The sequence below is a fragment of the Xenia sp. Carnegie-2017 genome, unplaced genomic scaffold (assembly GCF_021976095.1).
Source record: "Xenia sp. Carnegie-2017 unplaced genomic scaffold, XeniaSp_v1 HiC_scaffold_30, whole genome shotgun sequence".
Classification (NCBI taxonomy): Eukaryota; Metazoa; Cnidaria; class Anthozoa; order Malacalcyonacea; family Xeniidae; genus Xenia; species Xenia sp. Carnegie-2017.
In genome coordinates this window covers 165,709-184,531 of record NW_025813494.1, presented here as the reverse complement: position 1 = coordinate 184,531, position 18,823 = coordinate 165,709, and the positions used below count along the sequence as shown (strand labels likewise).

Genomic DNA, 18,823 nt, shown 5'->3' with positions numbered 1-18,823 from the left:
TCCGATAACAATGGTAGCTGTGATTCAATCGACATCTTGATAGGAGCTGATCATTATTGGGACGTAGTCACAGGTGATGTCGTACGAGGAGAAAATGGTCCAACAGCGATGAGCAGCAAATTGGGATGGCTTTTGTCTGGATGGTCATCACAAAAATCAGACGAACATACTCTGAACAGCCTCATTTTAGCAGCCGACTGCCTTGATAATTCTACTGTCGTAACCGATAGGGATGAGCTAACAATATCATTGAAGCGTTTTGGGGAAACTGAGAACGTTGGCATTGACTCCTTTGACTCAGAGAACTCAACCGAGGAACAAGATTTTGTGCGAAATATTCAATTCACTGGAACACGCTACGAAGTTGGTCTGCCGTGGAAAAATGATCATGTGCAAATTGATGACGATTACGAACTCTGTCATAATAGATTGAGATCATTGCATCGAAAACTGCTAAAGGATCCACAAAATCTTGAAGAATACAATAATGGTATTACTGAACAATTGGCAGCAGGAATAGTCGAAAGGGTTCCGGCATCTGATAAGGATTGTGGTAAAATTCACTATCTTCCCCATCATTGTGTCATACGAAAGGATAAGGTTACTACGAAGCTACGCGTTGTATATGATGGATCTGCTACGACGAACTTGCGCAAATTTTCACTAAACGATTGCTTACTGACCGGGCCGAACCTCATTCCACAAATCTTTGATTTGCTCGTCAAATTTCGACAAAACAAGATTGGGCTAGTTGCTGACATTGAGAAGGCATTCTTAATGATTGGAATTGACAAGGAAGATAGAGACATGCTTCGTTTTTTGTGGCTAAGGGATGCTAGGGATCCTCATTCAGAAGTATTAAAGCTAAGGTTTTGTCGATTGGTTTTTGGTCTACGACCTTCGCCAGCAATTCTAGGAGCTACTATCAACCATCATTTGAAGACACACGAGAAGCAGGAGCCAGAAACTGTTGAACACTTGAAAAATTCTCTGTATGTCGATGATTTTGTGTCCGGTGCTGAAACCGATGAAACCGCTTTGCAAATATACAAAGGAACAAAGCAGTTGATGGCCAAGGGTGGATTCAACTTGCGAAAATGGAACTCGAATTCCAGTAACGTAGTGAAGTCTATCGAAGCGTTAGAAGGTAAAAAGAATTTGAGCTTGATTAGTGACAAATCAAGCGTTACTCAAGATGATCAGTCCTTTACAAAGTCGACAATTGCAAAGAGTCACTGCTCACGGAACCCACTCAAGTCAAAGTACTAGGAATGGTGTGGGATACGGTGGAGGACACATTTCTATTCAATTTGACTGAAATAATCGAGTACGCCAATTCTTTACCTGTCACAAAGCGATCGTTGTTGAAATGGTCATCTAAAATCTTCGATCCCCTTGGATTCTTGTCTCCTTTACGATAAGGCTCAAGATTCTGTTTCAAATCATGTGCTTGGATAGATTGGGATGGGACTGTGAACTGCATGGCAATCTACGTGAACAGTGGAACGTTTTATTGTCAGAGTTAAAGTTTCTAAATGATGTTCGTGTACCGAGGTGCTATTATCTACTCCAACCGAAATACCTTACTACACAAGTTCATGGATTCAGTGATGCATCTGAAAGTGCAATTGGTGCTGTTGTCTATGTAAGAACAGTCTATGAGAATGGTACCATCGACGTGAAATTAATCGCTTCAAAGACAAAGGTCGCACCAGTGAAAAAGCAAACGATTCCCCGTTTAGAGCTGGTGGCAGCGACTGTACTAGCGAAGTTAGTAGAGTCTTTGTTAAAGGCACTCAAGTGGAGTCTGGAAGTTTTTTATTGGGTTGATTCGATGACAGCACTCCACTGGATACGAAACGATCGAGCATGGAAACCATTCGTGCAGCATCGAGTGAACAAGATTCGAAGTATTTCGTTGACGGAATCTTGGAACTTTGTCCTGGATCACTTAATCCTGCAGATTTACCCTCACGAGGTATTTCTGGGCAACTACTTTCGAATTCTTCCTTATGGTTCAATGGACCCAAATTCTTGGCAAGGGCGAAGAAGAGTGGCCAAAACGTCCAGTTGGCAACCTCTCACAAAGTGACGAAGTTCTGAGGGAAATTGTGAAAGAGCATCCGAATGTCGTAAGATCACTAGTTTCGAATGAAATCGAACAACGAGCCATGCCAGATCTTAACAAAGCAATCGACATTACTCGTTATAGCTCCATGAAGAAACTTCTTCGAACAACTGCTTATGTAATGAGATTCATCAACATATTAAAGAAGATGCCACGGTGCGAGCGAACAACAAACAAACTCACAACCTCAGAAGAACTAAGCTCAGACGAAATAAGGAAGCGCAGCTGCTGTGGATAAGGTCTATTCAACAACTATCCTTTGAAAAGGAAATACTATTCCTTTGTCAAAGAATATGAATTCTTCAATACCCATTTACGTTAAACAATTTGGGCTATTTCTCGACGGTGATCACGTGCTGCGGTGCCGTGGGAGACTGAAGAATTCATTGCTGAATCTGGAGAGCAAAAATCCTGTATTGCTTCCAAAGGAATCAAGATTTGTGGAGTTATTAATATGCGAGGTTCACCACAATGTGAAGCACAGCGGGATTCGTGATACACTAACAACCATTAGAGAGCATTTTTGGATAATCCGTGGTCGAGAAGCAGTAAAGAAAATAGTCAGGAAATGTGTCGTTTGTCGTAAAGCCGAAGGTCTTCCTTATGGGGGAACGCCTCCTCCAGATCTTCCTGTTAGCAGAGTGTCGGATGATCCCCCTTTCACAAACGTAGGTTTGGACTTTGCCGGACCTTTGTTCGTACGAGAGTTGTGAAAGGAATAATTTGTCGGATAATCCAACAAAGGTGTATATTCTATTGTTTACGTGTGCGTCTACTAGAGCCATTCATCTGGAGCTCACTCCTTCCTTAAGCGTTCCAGCCTTTCTCCGCGCGTTCCGCAGATACGCTAGTCGACGAGCACTGCCAGCTCTTCTTATATCCGATAATGCTAAGACTTTCCGAGCTGCATGCTTAGAAATTCGCAAGTTATGTCGTTCTGAGGAAGTGTTACGCTATCTTGCAAACCATCAGATTACATGGCAATTTATCGTCGAAAAGGCCCCTTGGTGGGGAGGCTTCTGGGAACGTTTGATTCGAAGCGTGAAACGTCCGTTGCGAAAGGTAGTTGGTAGAACCAATCTAACCTACGACGAGTTGCATACTATTGTGGTTGAAATCGAGGGCGTAATAAATGCACGACCCCTAACCTACGTGTACGACGATGAAGAAGCTGTATCTCTTCCGCTAAGCCCGTCGCACTTGGTGTATGGAAGACGAATAACGACCATGCCAAACAGTGAGCACTTTGAAATTCAGAGCACTTATCAATCTTTGACGAGAAAGGCGAAACATCACAAAAATTTACTGCAACGTTTTACTCTTCAATGGAGAAACGAGTATCTTTTAGCCTTACGAGAGCAATACACTTCAAAATCAAGAGGTAATCAAAATCCCGAAATAGCAGTTGGAGATATCGTCATTATTCGCAACGATCAAACAAAACGTATCTTTGGAAGGTGGCGAAGGTTGAACAATTGTTACAAGGTGGCGATGGAATTACACGAGCTGCACAAGTCAGAGTCCTTCGTGGAGACTCTAGTCATTCACACTTGTTGCGGCGTTCTATCAGGCAACTTATTCCAATTGAGGTTCATCAGGAAGAAGACATTAACGAAAGAGTAGAAAACGATAAGAAAGGCGAAAAGGAACAAGTCCTTCGTCCAACTGATCGACCACAACGCAGCGCGGGAATAACAGGACAATTGCGAAGATTGCAGAATACAAACAAGTTCTAAATAACTGTACATTCTTAGCAAAAATAGTTTTGTTTTTTGTTTTGTTTGTTGACAACATTTTATTATGTCAACCCTGGGAGTGTAAGAAAGATCAGAGTAGTAATTATAAATGCATAATAGAAGAAAACATGTCAATCAAAATGTCAGTAAAATATACATATCGATGGCGAACAATCTTGTTTCTATTTCGTACAAAGATTTATATTCCGAATGATCATTAAAGACACTATCACACAAGTGACGAAGAGACGTAATATCTCTCGGATCTTTCACTCTATCTAAGTTCAAAAGTTTTGCATGTGCGCTCGTTGGACCGATTCTGGCTTCCCATAGCGTTCCTTCAACGCGTCTATTGCAGCGTTGTAGTTCGCCGAAGTCAAAGAATATCCCGCGATACATGACTTCGCTGGTTCGCCTAAGAGTCCCCGAAGATAATTGAATTTGTCAACGTCGGACAAACTTCCATTTCCGTGAATGGCGCTTTCGAAGGAATCCCAAAACTCCTGCCATTCGCAAACATTTCCATTGAACCGTTTAACGTGCAGCTTTGGCAATTTTGCGCAAACTGTTCTATTGGTCACCGACGCTCCTCCGTCAGACCTTAACGAACTGTTCATTCTATTTTCCGAAGCGCAATTGCCGTCAATCTTTTGGCGAAGCTTCCTCGCCATCGACTTTGCTTCAGAACTTATTCTTCCAGCTTCCTCGACTTCGCTGACAATGTCAAGTTCTGACGCTTCTTCGTCCCCAGCAATCGTTAAGGATGTCTTCATCCAGTTTTGAAGCATAGCGACTGTCTCCAAGATTTTGTCGCGTTGCTGTTCCGCGTCATTCTTTCGTTCATCGAATGCGTCGACTAAGCTTCTGCTGCCGACGCCACAACTTTCGTCAGGTAACCACGATGACCTGCTCGTACTTTTCTTTCTGCTAACTCCTCCATACTATCCGGCTCGAAGGACCACTTGTCGCAGAATTCACTGAGTTCGTCCAGAAAATTGATCTGCACTCTGATTCGGTTTGTTTTATGGAGTTTATTAGCAATGAACAATCTACACAATCTCTCCGACTATTACAAATTTGAGTCTATTTATATGTCTACATTTCGTGACTTACGTGCACTATTACAACATGAATTAATTAAGAGAGAAAATACTTAGGAAGTGTTAAGTATACACCCTAATTTTTAATTATAATTTTGCACACATAAAACTCTGCATGGGAACTTATAAAATCTGGCATGCAATAAAAAATATAAATGAAATATCCTAAATTATACAACAACTTCTTTGTACACAGTCCTGAACGTCTTTTCACAACTCTGTGTCCAAGTTTAATCTGTCTGGGTTGCTACAAAAAATAATGATTATATAACAAGCACTAAAGAGCAGCTGGCTCAAATATGTTAAAAATCTCAAAAAACTTTATCCAAAAACTCAAAAAGTCAAAAACATAGAAATAAACTTACAACTAAGCCAAAATGCCCTCAAAATAAGCATTCTGTTTATACTTTGTGGAAATATGTTTGAATGGATTTGAGATACATGACCTTTATCAAATAATTCATCAAGACCTGGCACATCATTATAGTTTAATCCAGCTTTCTCTAAGCAATTTTGCAAACCGTGTTTAATTGTTTGACTGTTCCTCGACAAGTTCAGTGGAATCTTCTACACACATTTTGTGTGAGCAGATTGATTTCTTTTGTTTTCAGAAGAAATTGAGCATTTTTGTTCCATTGCTTGAACAGAGTTATCATGTTTATTTTCCTGTTAAATTCATCAATTAAGAGTTCAAGGCCATCCTCATCAGGACAAAATTGTTGAGTGCTACTGCTGATTCAACGCAACATAGATCACGTGAGTTTAAGTCAACATTGGCGTGCTTTCTTCTAAGATGACTTTTGTAAGAGTTAACCTAAACAACAATCCGTGAGCGCACTGAATAAGTAAATATTTTTAACAAATAACAAACAAATCAGTGTCGTATCAAGAATCAAAAGTTTACCTTAGGGAAGGTTGAATTACATCCGGCACTTCGCAGAAATATGCAATCTGGCATCGTGTTCATGAACAGCGACCAAATGATGCAACATTCCAGCGACAGACGTTGAAAAACGTTGCACATACCTGACAACACAATCGTGGCATAATTAATTGAATTTTACGAATATTCTTGCGTCACTAGTCAAGTGACAACTCCGTTATCGTTTGTTAGAGCAATGAATGAGTAAAATCAGATCAATATTAAGTGTCATTAAGTGCATTTCTTGTCCAATTAGATGCGAACTTGCGGCGATTGGTCGATTTGGCCACTTGACATCCCATTACGCAAAGCGGCACGTGTCTGACTGCCTGTTGCCGATGTATGTAGTCGCGTGGCGTGTTTCTAAACTTCTTGTGCTTTGTTGAAGTGCATTTTAAGCGTTTAAACTCTTCTATTGTGGGCAAAATGGAAATCAACAAACAATCATCTGTCGCTGACATTATTCTTTTTTTGTAAAAGAACAAATTGGATGAAATTGTCGAAGATTTTGAAGGTATTGTCTCATCCTGAAATGTCTTGTGCATAAATCTAGTGTAGAAAATAATTCAAAATTACATTTATAGATGACTTGCCTTGTTTACGTTTTACTAGCAGGCAGATTTGGTCGAGCGCTTTTAGAGAATACCAACAGCAATAACGTAATTTCATTGACGTTTTTCTTCTCATATTTTTAAAGCTAATCAAGTCGGCGACGAGGATTTTTTCAATTTAGAACCACATGATATTTATCAGATGATTCCTCGAATACTACTTCGCAAGAAATTTACGTGTATTTGGAATGACGTTACTCAAAAGGTAAATTGAAGCCTTACAGGTTTTCTACATAAAATGGTTCAAAATACTTGGTTTGTTATTGGTTTGTTGATTATATTTTTTACTTCCATGTGCTTTGATTGTGTCGTTATAAAATCACCAGAAGTAAAATTTCAGGCTTCATCTATTAACAGGGGGTCATCAGCTTCAACAACACACTCTTGTGTCACTTCGAACAACATCAGAACCATCAACAAGGATGTGAATCCAGACATTCCGAGTAATTCAGCTGATCATCAAGAAAATCATGATGAGGTATCAAGCAACCCAGCTTGACTTGTTTGTGTTGTAATTGTGTGGATCCAGATGAACCATTGCTCCTATTTTGCCTGAATCCTCTATTAACAGGGCTTGTCAGAATCAGCTTCAACAGTGCACTCGTACATCTATTCAAGCCACATAAGAACCATCAACTTGGATGTAAATGAAGACATTGTTCTTAGTACTTCAGCTGATCATCAAAATGATGAGATATGAAGGCTGAAGCCATTATTTGTATACAATATTTGTTCTAATGCTAGTTCATAAATATACAATGTTTCATGTTTGGCTCAGTTACATAGGAAATTTTCCTGAACTCAATCATTTTGTTATATAAAATCTTTTGTTATATAAAGAAATTAACATTCTCTTTCCATGAATGGATGTAATTCCACTTTTCATTTTTGTTTCTCATTGTGGAATTACATAAATTCCACAGTAAATACAGTGTTGGAGTTTTGAAAATTTTGTTGCGTTATTTCTTTACTTCTTTATGTTGTATGTTAAGGTTGAATTTTACTATTTTTTAAGAACATTGGACCAGAGAGACATCTCAAGGACCAGCCTAGTTCCAAGGAGTCCCTTGACAGCTAATGTGAACAATTCCAATTGGTTGTCCAAGTTTTGTTTGCCAACAAGAGTAAGTAGCATTAAAACTTAGTTTTTTACACACTACAAGTTTAAAATATGTTAATAAAGATTGCCATATCATATTAAACCATGCTGTTTGAGTGTAGTGGGAACCAGCAGTGGAGGAGGCATTAAAAAGGCAGGAACTAAATCCAAATGAAAAAAATGCATTAAACAGGCAATTAACTTCTTCAATTTTGGCACATACTGAATCGCCAACTGTTCATGAAAGAAAACACATTGCTCTTATGTTAATTCAAAAGTATCCATTCTTAAAGGGATCATTTGGTTCTGGTCATGTAGGTTAAAAAAATCAATTATATTGCTGCATAATTCAGTTTCATAAAGTACTGTCATTGTTTTGTTTTTCCAGCAACTATGGGCAAACAAAATAGCAGACCGAGTCCTTAATCTGCGAAGAAGAGCATCCCAAGCTCAAAAGCGAAAGCGGCTTGAAGAAGGGGTCCTAATTCCAAAGGGAAAACCTGGTAGGAAAAGTAAGAAATCAGCTTGCAATTCTCTCCCATCTCTTCCAGAAGGTGAAACAGAAGCAGCTATTGTAATTCAACAAAAGCAGTTGGTTGAAATGTTTAATATTGGCTCGCAAGACTTGAGCAAGATCAATGTGTTGATGAACAATACCTTTGCTCATCGGCGTAGAGACATTTTGGTGAACAATACAAAGGTTTGGAAGCTTCTGCATGACTACCCTTTTTTCAAACACACCAAGGGAGTTGAAGTAAGGTTTCATTTCTTTTTCTGATTTTTTGAGTTTGTTTGAAGTATCAGGCATGTTAGCCTGATGAGAGGGTAATATTCATATGTGCATGGTATACTTTACTAGATTCTAGTACTACAAACAATTTTAATTCAACAGATTATATGTAGCATATGAATTTATGAATATGAGTTTTTTGCCAATTATTAATCTGCCGCTGTCCATTAGTATGTATGCTGTAGCAAAACTGTCAGTTGTATCACAATTACTTAGAGAAAGATAATTAGTTTTTTGGTTTAATTTTTTCCAGCTGAAAGCAGAGTTAGGACATATTTTGGAGAAGAGTGATGTTGTGCAAGACATGAAGGAACAATGGAATTTACACAAATATAAAATGCTGTCTGCTATTAAAAATACAAAGCAAAAGAATGAGCTGGAGGATTGTCCAGTTGAAGATGAGGAAGGTTGGTGTAAAAATCAATAAGTTAAAATCCCTATTTATACTGAAGTGTTAATGCTTTAGAGAGTGATAATGGTAATATATTCATTCTATACTATGTTGATTATTTTAGAGGTCAAGAACCGGTGTATAATGGCATGTTTGCCTTTTGTGCTAGATGACCAACGCACCCATCGAGATATGAACAAAAAGCTATTTTGGGACATTGTTGATGTAAGAGTTGGTATTGTCACAAATAATATTTTCTGCATAAATGTGTGAAAAAATTGATGAATAATTTTATCTCTGTTGAAGGGTTAAAGATTGCGGGAAGTTCAAGAGATCATTAACAAAAGCTCGTCTCCTAGACTCCTATCAACAGGAACATTAAGAAACATTCATTCAATAATGTTGGTGGCTGAGGGGATGATTGTGGCAAAGTTGAAAACAGAAAATATTGTCAACGCATTTATTATTTTACTTAGTTCTTTTTATACTTTTAATGCTGAGTATCCTAAAGGTGTTAATGGACATGGCAAAAATGTATTTATTCTTTTAGAACATTTGTGACTATCAAATGTTCTATTTGTGATTATCAAATGTTCTATTTGTGATAATCACATGGTTGTGATTATCACAAACCAAAATATTGCCTTCGTCGTCCACAGCAACACCTTCTGGGCCGTCAAACTGAGAATCCCTGGTACCTGAACATTTTTGCTATTAGTAAATTTTACAAGCGTGTAAAGCGTGAATAGTACAATAATTTTCGTAGAATATTGCAAGAAGCTTAAAAATTTACTAGTTCAAAATTCAAAATCAGACTGGCTATTAGGCTTAAACAAAACAAACGCAAAGGAGTGTGTTATTTGCCAGTTTTCATTATTCAGAATCACCTACAATATTTTGTATCTCCGTACCTTCCTCGCCAAAGGACGTCTGAAACTCAAAGTCCTTGTTAAAAACTTGAATTCTATCGTTGACACAATCCGACACAAAACAAACACCTTTGTTATTAAAAACTAGGTGATGCGGATAAAGGAATTCTCCTTTTCCACTGCCTTGAGCTCCGAAGATGTGCAGTAACTGGCCATGAAGCGAAAAAAATTGAATGCGATGATCATTCTGCTCCGTAACGCCTATCATTTCTATCGCATTTGAATATGCTACCCGCATGGACAGGATAGTTGTCCTAAATATACCAGTAAATACTTTGTTAAAATACGCAAAAATATAAAATTATTTCACAAATGATTTTGCAACAAACTTTGACTTATAACACCTTTATCACTTCCATCAACTTATGAATAACTTATTACTAACAATTACAACTAATAATATTACAATTACAACTAATAATAAGTTACAAGTTAATAATCTTATAAGTTAATAATCTTACATCAGCTTGAGAATATCACGGCGACTTTTCTCAAAAGAAGCTGTTACAACATGAATATCTCGCAAGTTGGTCTGAAAACAAATTTTCTTATCCACAGTTGTTAAAGTGACATCCAAATTGTTCTAGTCAACAAAATTACAAAATTTAACGTTATATGATGGAAAAAATTGATACGAAGTAAAATAAACGAAATATTTTTGTGCACCTTCACAATAAGAGTGTTGGTATTAGCCAATTTCGCATCAGCCAAGAAATAGATCTCTGGTTTTTTAACATGTAACTTTACTTCAAGCGATGAGCTATTATTAACGACATTTGGTGTCCCTGTTGACGGGATAGCAAGCTCTGTCGATAGGATTTTTGCCTCGGCAATAGCTTTACTCTCTACGTCTTTATGAGCATTTTCATCAAACGAGTCAGTAAACACACGTGAAAGAAGCAATAAAAATTCGACGTTCACAATAAGCGAAATGCTGTTCACAAGAATGTTGACTAGAAAAAAAAATCCTAATCAATATTGCACAGCATAATGATTTGAAAAATTCAAAGCCGTACCTTCCTTTTCTAATTCTTTCGTCTGTGTAAACTTTACATCGATCATATTTAATTCATTAGACTGCTCGTCCTTTTCATCATATCGTTTTTCTATCATCCTACGTACGTACAAAGAAAGAAATAGAAATATAAAATCAAGTATGAATCGTACATACACTACGAATCTTTTGTAATCTAACGTTGTGACTCCTTTCTCATGAGTGGGTCTTTTATCCTTCAATGTTATCATCCTTATAACAACTGACGTTTCCATTGCTCCATTAGCAAGCAACGAGCCAATCGCATTCAGATAATCTAATGACGAAGAACCAATAATATCGCTCTTTGCATGATCCAATGTTGAAACGTTGCCTAAGACCTAATAAAAGAAAGAAATAATATGTAATAACTTAGAGGGAATTTCTATAGAGTTGCAGTTGAACAGTTACGATTGGTACGATAGTAAAACTATATTCCAGAGTTTATATAACAAACCAGAGGCTGAATATTTTGATAATATCTTGTTGTAATTTTTTCAATGTTGAACTGAAATTTCACAGAAACCCATGTTTTGTAATCTTCATTCAAAACTGCAACTACATCTATATGTATACAAAAAAATACACAACGACTGATATGAAAAATAAATTACGAAAATTTTCTAATGTTGATGACGTCACCTGAATCATTAAAAACTGACAAAGATGATACGAAACTTGAATCCGTGTCGTCTACAAAATCTAAAATGACAAATAAAATTTTTAAAAGTTTCGAAAGATTGTAACCACGTATCTACAATAATCCTAAAGTTATCCCAAACCACAACTATCCCAAGCTATACTTAGTTGTACTTATGTAACCCTTTTCTCGCTCCTCAACATACCAATCAGATCAGATCCTTCCGTCAAGTTTTGTGATGTAATATCCAGTACAGTCTTTACATCATCTGTTCCGATATCAATCTAAAATCATTTTGAAACTGCCAAAATCCAATAAACCCAAACACTTATTCAAACATTTAAAATCAACTTACTTTAAAAGCATGAAGTTTGGCTGTGACGTCAATATCCGGGATATCGTTACACCATGGAGAAAGACTACGGAGAAGTATCACAACCATAGATATAGGTTGAACGATTGTTCTTTGAGCGGATACTGTTCCATTTTCAGATATAATGGCACTACAAAACAACATAAACTAACTTAAACAACTTACAAGCGCTGTACGGCTTGTAAATAATTTAGAACATACACAGAGAGTTGAAGAGAAGTAAATGAAACATTCATTTTATCAACGACAACGATGTCCTTATTCATATCTCCTTTAACGATCTCGAAATTATTATGTACTTCCAGATTACCAAAATTAACAACGAGTGCGCGATCTGAACAACTGCTTACTGGGATGATTACAAATGGAGCTTGGATAGAGATGTCCAGTTTAATTCGTGGAGAATTCTTGTTATATTCTTGTGACTAAATTTATACAAATAAAACAAGACTAAATGACAATACAATTTTAGAGTACTATCCGAATGTTTTTCAAGCATATTTTTGCCGATTGTGTTGCAGTTTGAGCTGCAGCACTGCCAGCATTTTGAATTGCTTCCTGTGCTTGATTGAAGTTACTTAATTAAGAAATTCTGGAAAACGATTTATCAAAGAATTATGCACAAGAAGATGACACTAAAAGAGTGATAGATTTCTACAATTAGACAGCAAAATGTAAAGCTTCATATGTGAAATGACAGGAGACAAAATAAAGTGAAAATTTTCTTATTTGAAGGGTGCAGTATACACAGACAGTTTTAAAACAGTCAGAATGCATCAAATGACTAAGTACTAGTAAAAATGGGACAATCAATTACAAGAAAATTTAGAGAAAACCTGTTGCCATGGACTACGCAACGCAACAACTGCAGAATGAGAACGACAATACTCTACATTTTTAACAACAAACCTCCCATCAGTATTTCAAATGCTTTCCAAAATGTCAAAACCGGATCACCTCCGTGCTTCTGCAAACCTTGCAAACACACGTTTTGTAGGTGCCTGTAAAATCTTGCTCGACAATAATAGTTGATACCGCCCTGTTGCCAAGTAAAATATTGCACTTGCTTGAGTCAAAATATAATTTATATTTCTGCAACTCGTGTTAGAATTATCTATAAGATGAAACATACCAGTATTAGAGTATCTGTAGATGCCATAGTTATTCGTACGAATTAATAGTACAAGCTAGATTTTTGTGTTATCGTTTTCTGCCATTTGCTGACATCTCTTTATCACTCTGAATTGTTGACTCTCGGCCCAGGCTACTTCTATGTGCGCGTGGTCAAAGAAACTTCATTAGAGCAAGAAGCATTGAAACGGCGAGAAAAGTTAAAAGCATCGAGGGAGAAGAGTGCTGCTGCTGCTGAGGTATACTATTGTCTTAATTGTTTATTTCAACCGTCAGGTTCATCGTATCATTTGTTTGTCAAAGCCAGTTACTGCACTCTCAAAATGAAAATCATCAATGTATCTACTCAGCCTATATTCTCAGTATTCTGAAAAGTATGCCTTTTTTTGACGAGATCTTCAGTTTTGTATAATGGCATTATAGTAAACTGCTTTATACTGCGCGGATACACACAATGCAATCAATAGTACTGATCCATCAGTAATCATGAAATTCAATATAAAATTATAAATGTTGGTTTGGTTACACAATAAAAACAAAACATGTGTTTCTTGCGTGTAATGGTGTTTTGTTTTAAAATCTCCATTCTATTTTGTGCACAGCAATTAAGAATGCTTTGCACATTGTTCCATTATCAGTCAAAATTTTGCATGACTTGTATTTTCCATACAAACACTAGAAACAGAATGTGTTTGATCTTTAGGAAGGTCGGGTTTAAAAGAGAGGAGTCAGTGACAGTTCAACAGAAAGCGAGTAATGCATTCATTGTGTTTGTATGTTTTGATTGTCAATCTAGGCATGATATTGAAAGAAAAGTAATGCCTGACATTTAAATTTTTTGGCTAGCCAACTAGAATTTGCCTTAATTTGGCGACAAATTAAGTAAGAGGCATCTCTATGAAGCTTGTACTTCTGACCTGAGAATGAAAAAAATGTGCATTTACGTAATGAACATGACAAGTTCATTAAATGGGCATAATCAGTTGTGCCTCTACGCAGTTTTGGAAAAAACATAATTTGATTTTCTTTCATTTCGTTTCAAATAATATTTTCCTTTACATTTTCATATTCTATACAATTTTAATTTTTTTCATTACGAAGGTTAATGCTGTACAACTTATGTACGAGTTCCAGCTCCAGTTTCGCTTAAAACAAAGTTTTAGCTCAGATAAAAAGTCACAATCTCCGAAAATTTATGAAATTTCTTAGTAACAATAATGTTCTTTTTCAGAAAAAATAAATCGCTCAGAAAAACACAAAAAAACACAATGTTATGTAACTGTGCAAGTTTTAACTTTTTTGTGGAACTTAACGCATTTCTTTTTTCGTGGACATTTATTTGATGAGGCATTTACTAAAACTGCTCACATAATCACTGCTGGATTTTCTGTCCAGACCTCAACAACTTAGATCTTAACTTCGGCTCTAAAGCTCAGACTCAAGTGAACAGCATATATGAAGGTTGAAGACAAACACAATAATAAAAATATTTTCTTGAGTGAAACTGCCTTGAAGCAGCTACTACATAATCGAATAGCTAGCTAACAACAAAACCTAAGTTGCTAACCTTTATAAGACTTAACTAACTCGGCAAGTGCACCAACACAGCATAGCATTAGGATGAATAAGAACAATGTAACTTTGAACATCCCTGCACTGGATGCCACGAGTAGAATAAACACACTCTAAACAGGGTATGCAAAGATTGTGATGATTTTTGTATATGATGATGTCCAAAAAAACACAACAATGATAGAATAACAAAGGACAACAGACCATACCTATAAAAATTTTAATATGAAATACCAGAATGAAATTGAATATAAGTAGACAAATACTTTAACAGGAACAATATGGTGTATGTACTAGTGCATGCTCAAGCAGAAAAAATGATCAACTATAATTTTAGCACAAGACAAAATGAAATATCCATTTTTCACTTTTTGATGAATTTTGTGTGGTTGCTTTTGCCTACGACTCGCTCTTCTTATTTTTTAAGATTGTTTTTACGATATTCACTTTATGCATGAATATATAAATTCAGATGAGCATGGAAAAAGTTTTTAAACTTTATTCAGTCACACAAAGAATTGGAAAATCAAAAATGTATATGAATAGCGTAATATAGCTTTACTTTTTCACCCGAATTTGCTTCATTTCCAAATTCAAAAAAAAACACACACACACAAGGCCAAACAATATGCTGGTACAATTTCAAAAGAAAATCCCATGGTTCTAATGTCAAAATTGACAAAATCATTTTATAGTTTTAGAATCTTTTCATCGAGAGCGCAATGTTATCTGTACTAAAACGCAACTTAAATTTAATAAGGGACCAGGCATAAACATTAAACATATAAGACACATCGTAAAATCTTCCATTTGTACACAGTAAAATCTTCCATTTGTATACAGTAAGCAACGTTATGCTTATAATCACGATAATCACAGCACTAAAACATATATATATCCACGTCCCCACTTTTGCTTTTCATTTGAGACTGAGTAATGATCTATCACAAATTAAATATAACTATAAGAATTCAAAAAATTTTATTGGTCGAGAGCTATGATCTATAAGAGGACATACGCAAGGAATTGACGTCAAAGAAATGACTTGTATTTAAATGACGAACGAACGGCGAAATTGCTGGAATATTTACCTGAATTTATCGTAGAATGGGCAAATGAAGACATTAAAAATACCGAGTTGAAGCAATCGACGTATTTGAGCAAAAAGAAAAGAAAAAACCTCGTTTGAAAACGATGATTTGTAAAACTGCTGAAAACTGTCGATAACAAAATCTTAACAAAATTGATTAGCCAATGTTTGTTCATCTGTTAGCTAATCGTATTTAATCACGTGACTAATCTACTTAATACCAGTCAATACCATTTCTTCAATCCTATTAGATCATGTACGCGTGATATTTGCAAACTCAAGACTTTTCATTTTTCCAAGTGTTGGGGAACAAAGAAAACAAATTTTTGGACAGCTTAATTTGGTAATTTTTTCGTTTTTATTAGATAAAACGGCGGCTCATGAACACTTTTTTAGTTCTGATTACAAATGACGTTATACCTGTGTATCTACTACTGTATTGACAACGGCTAATGTTATCCATTTGTTAATTTAAAACTTTTTTATTGTGCAAATTGGTAACGTTACAACACGATACCAAAGTCCTTTTAAGAACTAATAAGAGGTAAAATAACAGTTAAATATGTGGGAGCCTACAGAAGTTGTCTGAGCCTTTGCAGTATACTTGGATGTTCTAACTTCTTTTATGAGAAGAACTCTTGTAAACAAAAAGATAAGATTCGAAAGCATAAAATCCCACTTTCGGTCCATGCTTCCCGATACCCTCTTAAGCGTAAGGCACTAGAACACCGCATGTTAACGTTTTGGTAACCATTAATCAGTCAAAGATAATTTGCAGATCGATCTTAAATACATTTTAGAGGAAAAATTAAAACATTTTTATTAAATTTGTCTGTTTTGCATTATTGTTATTTTATAAAAGAAATAAAAGATTTTTTTCTCGGAGACATTTGTAAGAACTCTCGAGCAGTTGCAACCCTCAACCTTCGTTCAAGGGCTTGCACTGATCTGCTCTCGAGTTCTCTCTAAAATCGATTTGCATAAGCCTGTGCAAACACAGTAAACATCTTTTATTTACCACAGACTGGTATTCCAAAAAATTTAAATAAATATTATTTTTACCTATTTATATAGTCGTGTAATAAAGCGTTAAATTGTTAGGAAAAAATCGTGAGGGAGCAGTATTTTTAAGAACTGTGTTCCACAATACATTGATTATTTTCACCTAGGGGCAAGGACATTGCTGATTGCTCTCAAAATCTAGTAGTATGAGTAAGTTTAAAGCATGTATGATTTTAACACATGCTACTGTGGTTTAACACACCCTGAAATAAAAATATATTTCATTCTGTAAAAATTGAAAGATTGTAGAACGAAAAGTAATTATCATACGCATTGTTCTTATAATTTCGTAGAAAAATCTAGTTAACAGTAAGATATCGACGAAATTAACTTCACGGCCATTTCAGACTTTTCATTTTGATCCTTTGGTTACCAAGGTCTGTGAGGTTGTTTAGCTGAAATTAAAAAAATTTATTTTTGCCCAAAGTCGAGTAACTTTTTGTATATGCTGATGACAACCACATTTCTTCATTTTTTCGCTGTTATCCAGTCAGAAATTGAAACTTAACGCTTGTCTTGGTGCGTAAATTGATTACATACATGCATGGTATGTAACTATACTAACTGACGCGTAATACCGTCACTATTTGTTTGTTATCATGATATAATATAGTAAAATTCATCACTGTAAACTTCAGAACAATGTCGTCATTTATTTCCTTAAAAATCTATTGTTTTCACAGTAAGTAAACATCATGTGGCAATTAGGCGGCCAAATTTGCCAGATGGCTGCCCGGCTATGCCCCAGATAATATGACCTTTGACCTGAAACCCTTGACCAAAAAGACATACGTTTAATGACCTTTGACCTGTCAGTCCAGAGAGGTTTAGACATATACTTATTTATTATAAAAACGGCCTTTAATAGGCTCTTCTTTCAAAATCTCCTGTCCAAATTTCCCAGTTTCAATAGAAACATTCAATAGCTTACTTTAACTGTTTATACTTACCGAAATGAAACCCATGTCACAACAACTCCAGTAATTGCAAGAATAGCCAAAAAGCTGATGACTATTATTAAGATTGCTTTTTGTCCAAACTCTAAAATAATGTGTATAAAAATCACTCCATTAACAGTTTAGCACTTAACTTTCAGGTAAATGAGTCATTAAATCAATATCATAAAGTTAACTTAAGGCCTTCGACTTAAAATTTAATTCAGACAAATTTCATTGGATGTTCGGTTCATGACAGTTCGTCGATAGATCTTTTGACGGTTGTTTATTTCAAAAAAGGCAACCTCACAACTTCAACTGTCATTTTATCCTCGTTTTTGCAAACTAGCGGTTTGGATAAAATTACCATAAAAAGGACTATTAAAGCAGACATAATTTATTTTAATATAATATATCAACATATCATCGTTTAAGTGAACAGATGGATTAATTTGATTTGTTGTAACCATAACTTTAGAATGATTTCTATTTAGAGAAGGTATAGTCATCGAGATTTTGTTGTAACTGGAAGCTGGGAAACAGACAAAGAAAAGATGGACATAAATAGCAATCCTACTATACAATTAGAAAGCTAAAGGTACTGTGTAGAGATGGGGGGGTGGGTAAACAAATTCTTAAACATTTTCGATTAAACAGAGGATGTAGACGTACCTAGTGATGCATATTTCTTATTGAGATTCTTGATTTAATTATCGCTTGTTTTATGATTAAAGCAAGTATTCAGGAAATTATCTCAAGTTTTGTTAGTATTTTCTCACTCCTTACATAAGAAAGGACAATTAATAAATGCATACATAATTTTTCTCATAATATAATATACTAGCATACCATCGTTTAATTGAACAGTTCGTTGTATTGGAGCAACGACAGCAGTGGAAATTGTATTTATAGGTTTTGTTTTTTCCGTTGTGATGTTGATATAATCGAAATCTAGTATAAGAAAAAGTCATTTAAGAGAGGCTTATAAATGTGTGGCAAAGCCCATATACAACCCACACCCACTTCAATATTCCTCAGGGTGTGTTTTAAGTTGTCGCCCGAGGCCCCGCGTTTTGAAGGGCCCCGATATAGCGAAGTCCTTTTTTTCATTTCTACACCGCCTTATAATGTCGCTAAAGGAAGACAGACATCCCAGCACAAAAAATTACATTGTAATTATTACATTATATTTATTGTATTTAGTACATTATACACATTACGGGGAAAGGTTGAGTGCTTTCGTCAGGTGTTAAATTGGCGTTTTGTTTTCAATGCCTGGTG

At 35.8% G+C, this 18,823-nt stretch overlaps 3 protein-coding genes across 5 annotated transcripts; 1 reads left to right on the top strand and 2 right to left on the bottom strand.

The window, feature by feature from the left end:
* Nucleotides 1-4,148: 4,148 nt before the first annotated feature.
* LOC124455225 lies at nt 4,149-4,652 on the bottom strand. Its single transcript, XM_047005916.1, has one exon. It carries the CDS (start codon nt 4,650-4,652, stop codon nt 4,149-4,151), a length of 504 nt encoding a protein of 167 aa, XP_046861872.1.
* Nucleotides 4,653-6,211: 1,559 nt separating this feature from the next.
* On the top strand, nt 6,212-9,553 carry LOC124455172. Of its 3 annotated transcripts, none has more exons than XM_047005881.1 (9): nt 6,212-6,702; nt 6,855-6,975; nt 7,069-7,191; nt 7,513-7,621; nt 7,719-7,910; nt 7,985-8,296; nt 8,640-8,793; nt 8,902-9,002; nt 9,084-9,553. In XM_047005881.1, the coding sequence occupies exons 3-9, from the start codon at nt 7,145-7,147 to the stop codon at nt 9,087-9,089; spliced, it is 921 nt and encodes a 306-aa protein (XP_046861837.1). In that variant the 5' UTR covers nt 6,212-6,702; nt 6,855-6,975; nt 7,069-7,144; the 3' UTR covers nt 9,090-9,553. The 3 variants fall into 3 exon arrangements, with proteins under 3 accessions (XP_046861837.1, XP_046861835.1, XP_046861836.1); XM_047005879.1 differs by lacking the exon at nt 9,084-9,553 and having other exon boundaries at nt 6,212-6,400; nt 6,584-6,702; nt 8,902-9,075; XM_047005880.1 differs by lacking the exon at nt 9,084-9,553 and having other exon boundaries at nt 7,116-7,191; nt 8,902-9,075.
* A 610-nt stretch (nt 9,554-10,163) lies between these two features.
* On the bottom strand, nt 10,164-11,821 carry LOC124455224 (vacuolar protein sorting-associated protein 13-like). The gene is made up of 8 exons (XM_047005915.1): nt 11,735-11,821; nt 11,585-11,663; nt 11,382-11,441; nt 11,197-11,303; nt 10,902-11,080; nt 10,723-10,820; nt 10,373-10,659; nt 10,164-10,289 (listed from the first exon to the last, which is right to left on the bottom strand). The coding sequence occupies exons 1-8, from the start codon at nt 11,819-11,821 to the stop codon at nt 10,164-10,166; spliced, it is 1,023 nt and encodes a 340-aa protein (XP_046861871.1).
* Nucleotides 11,822-18,823: the final 7,002 nt, after the last annotated feature.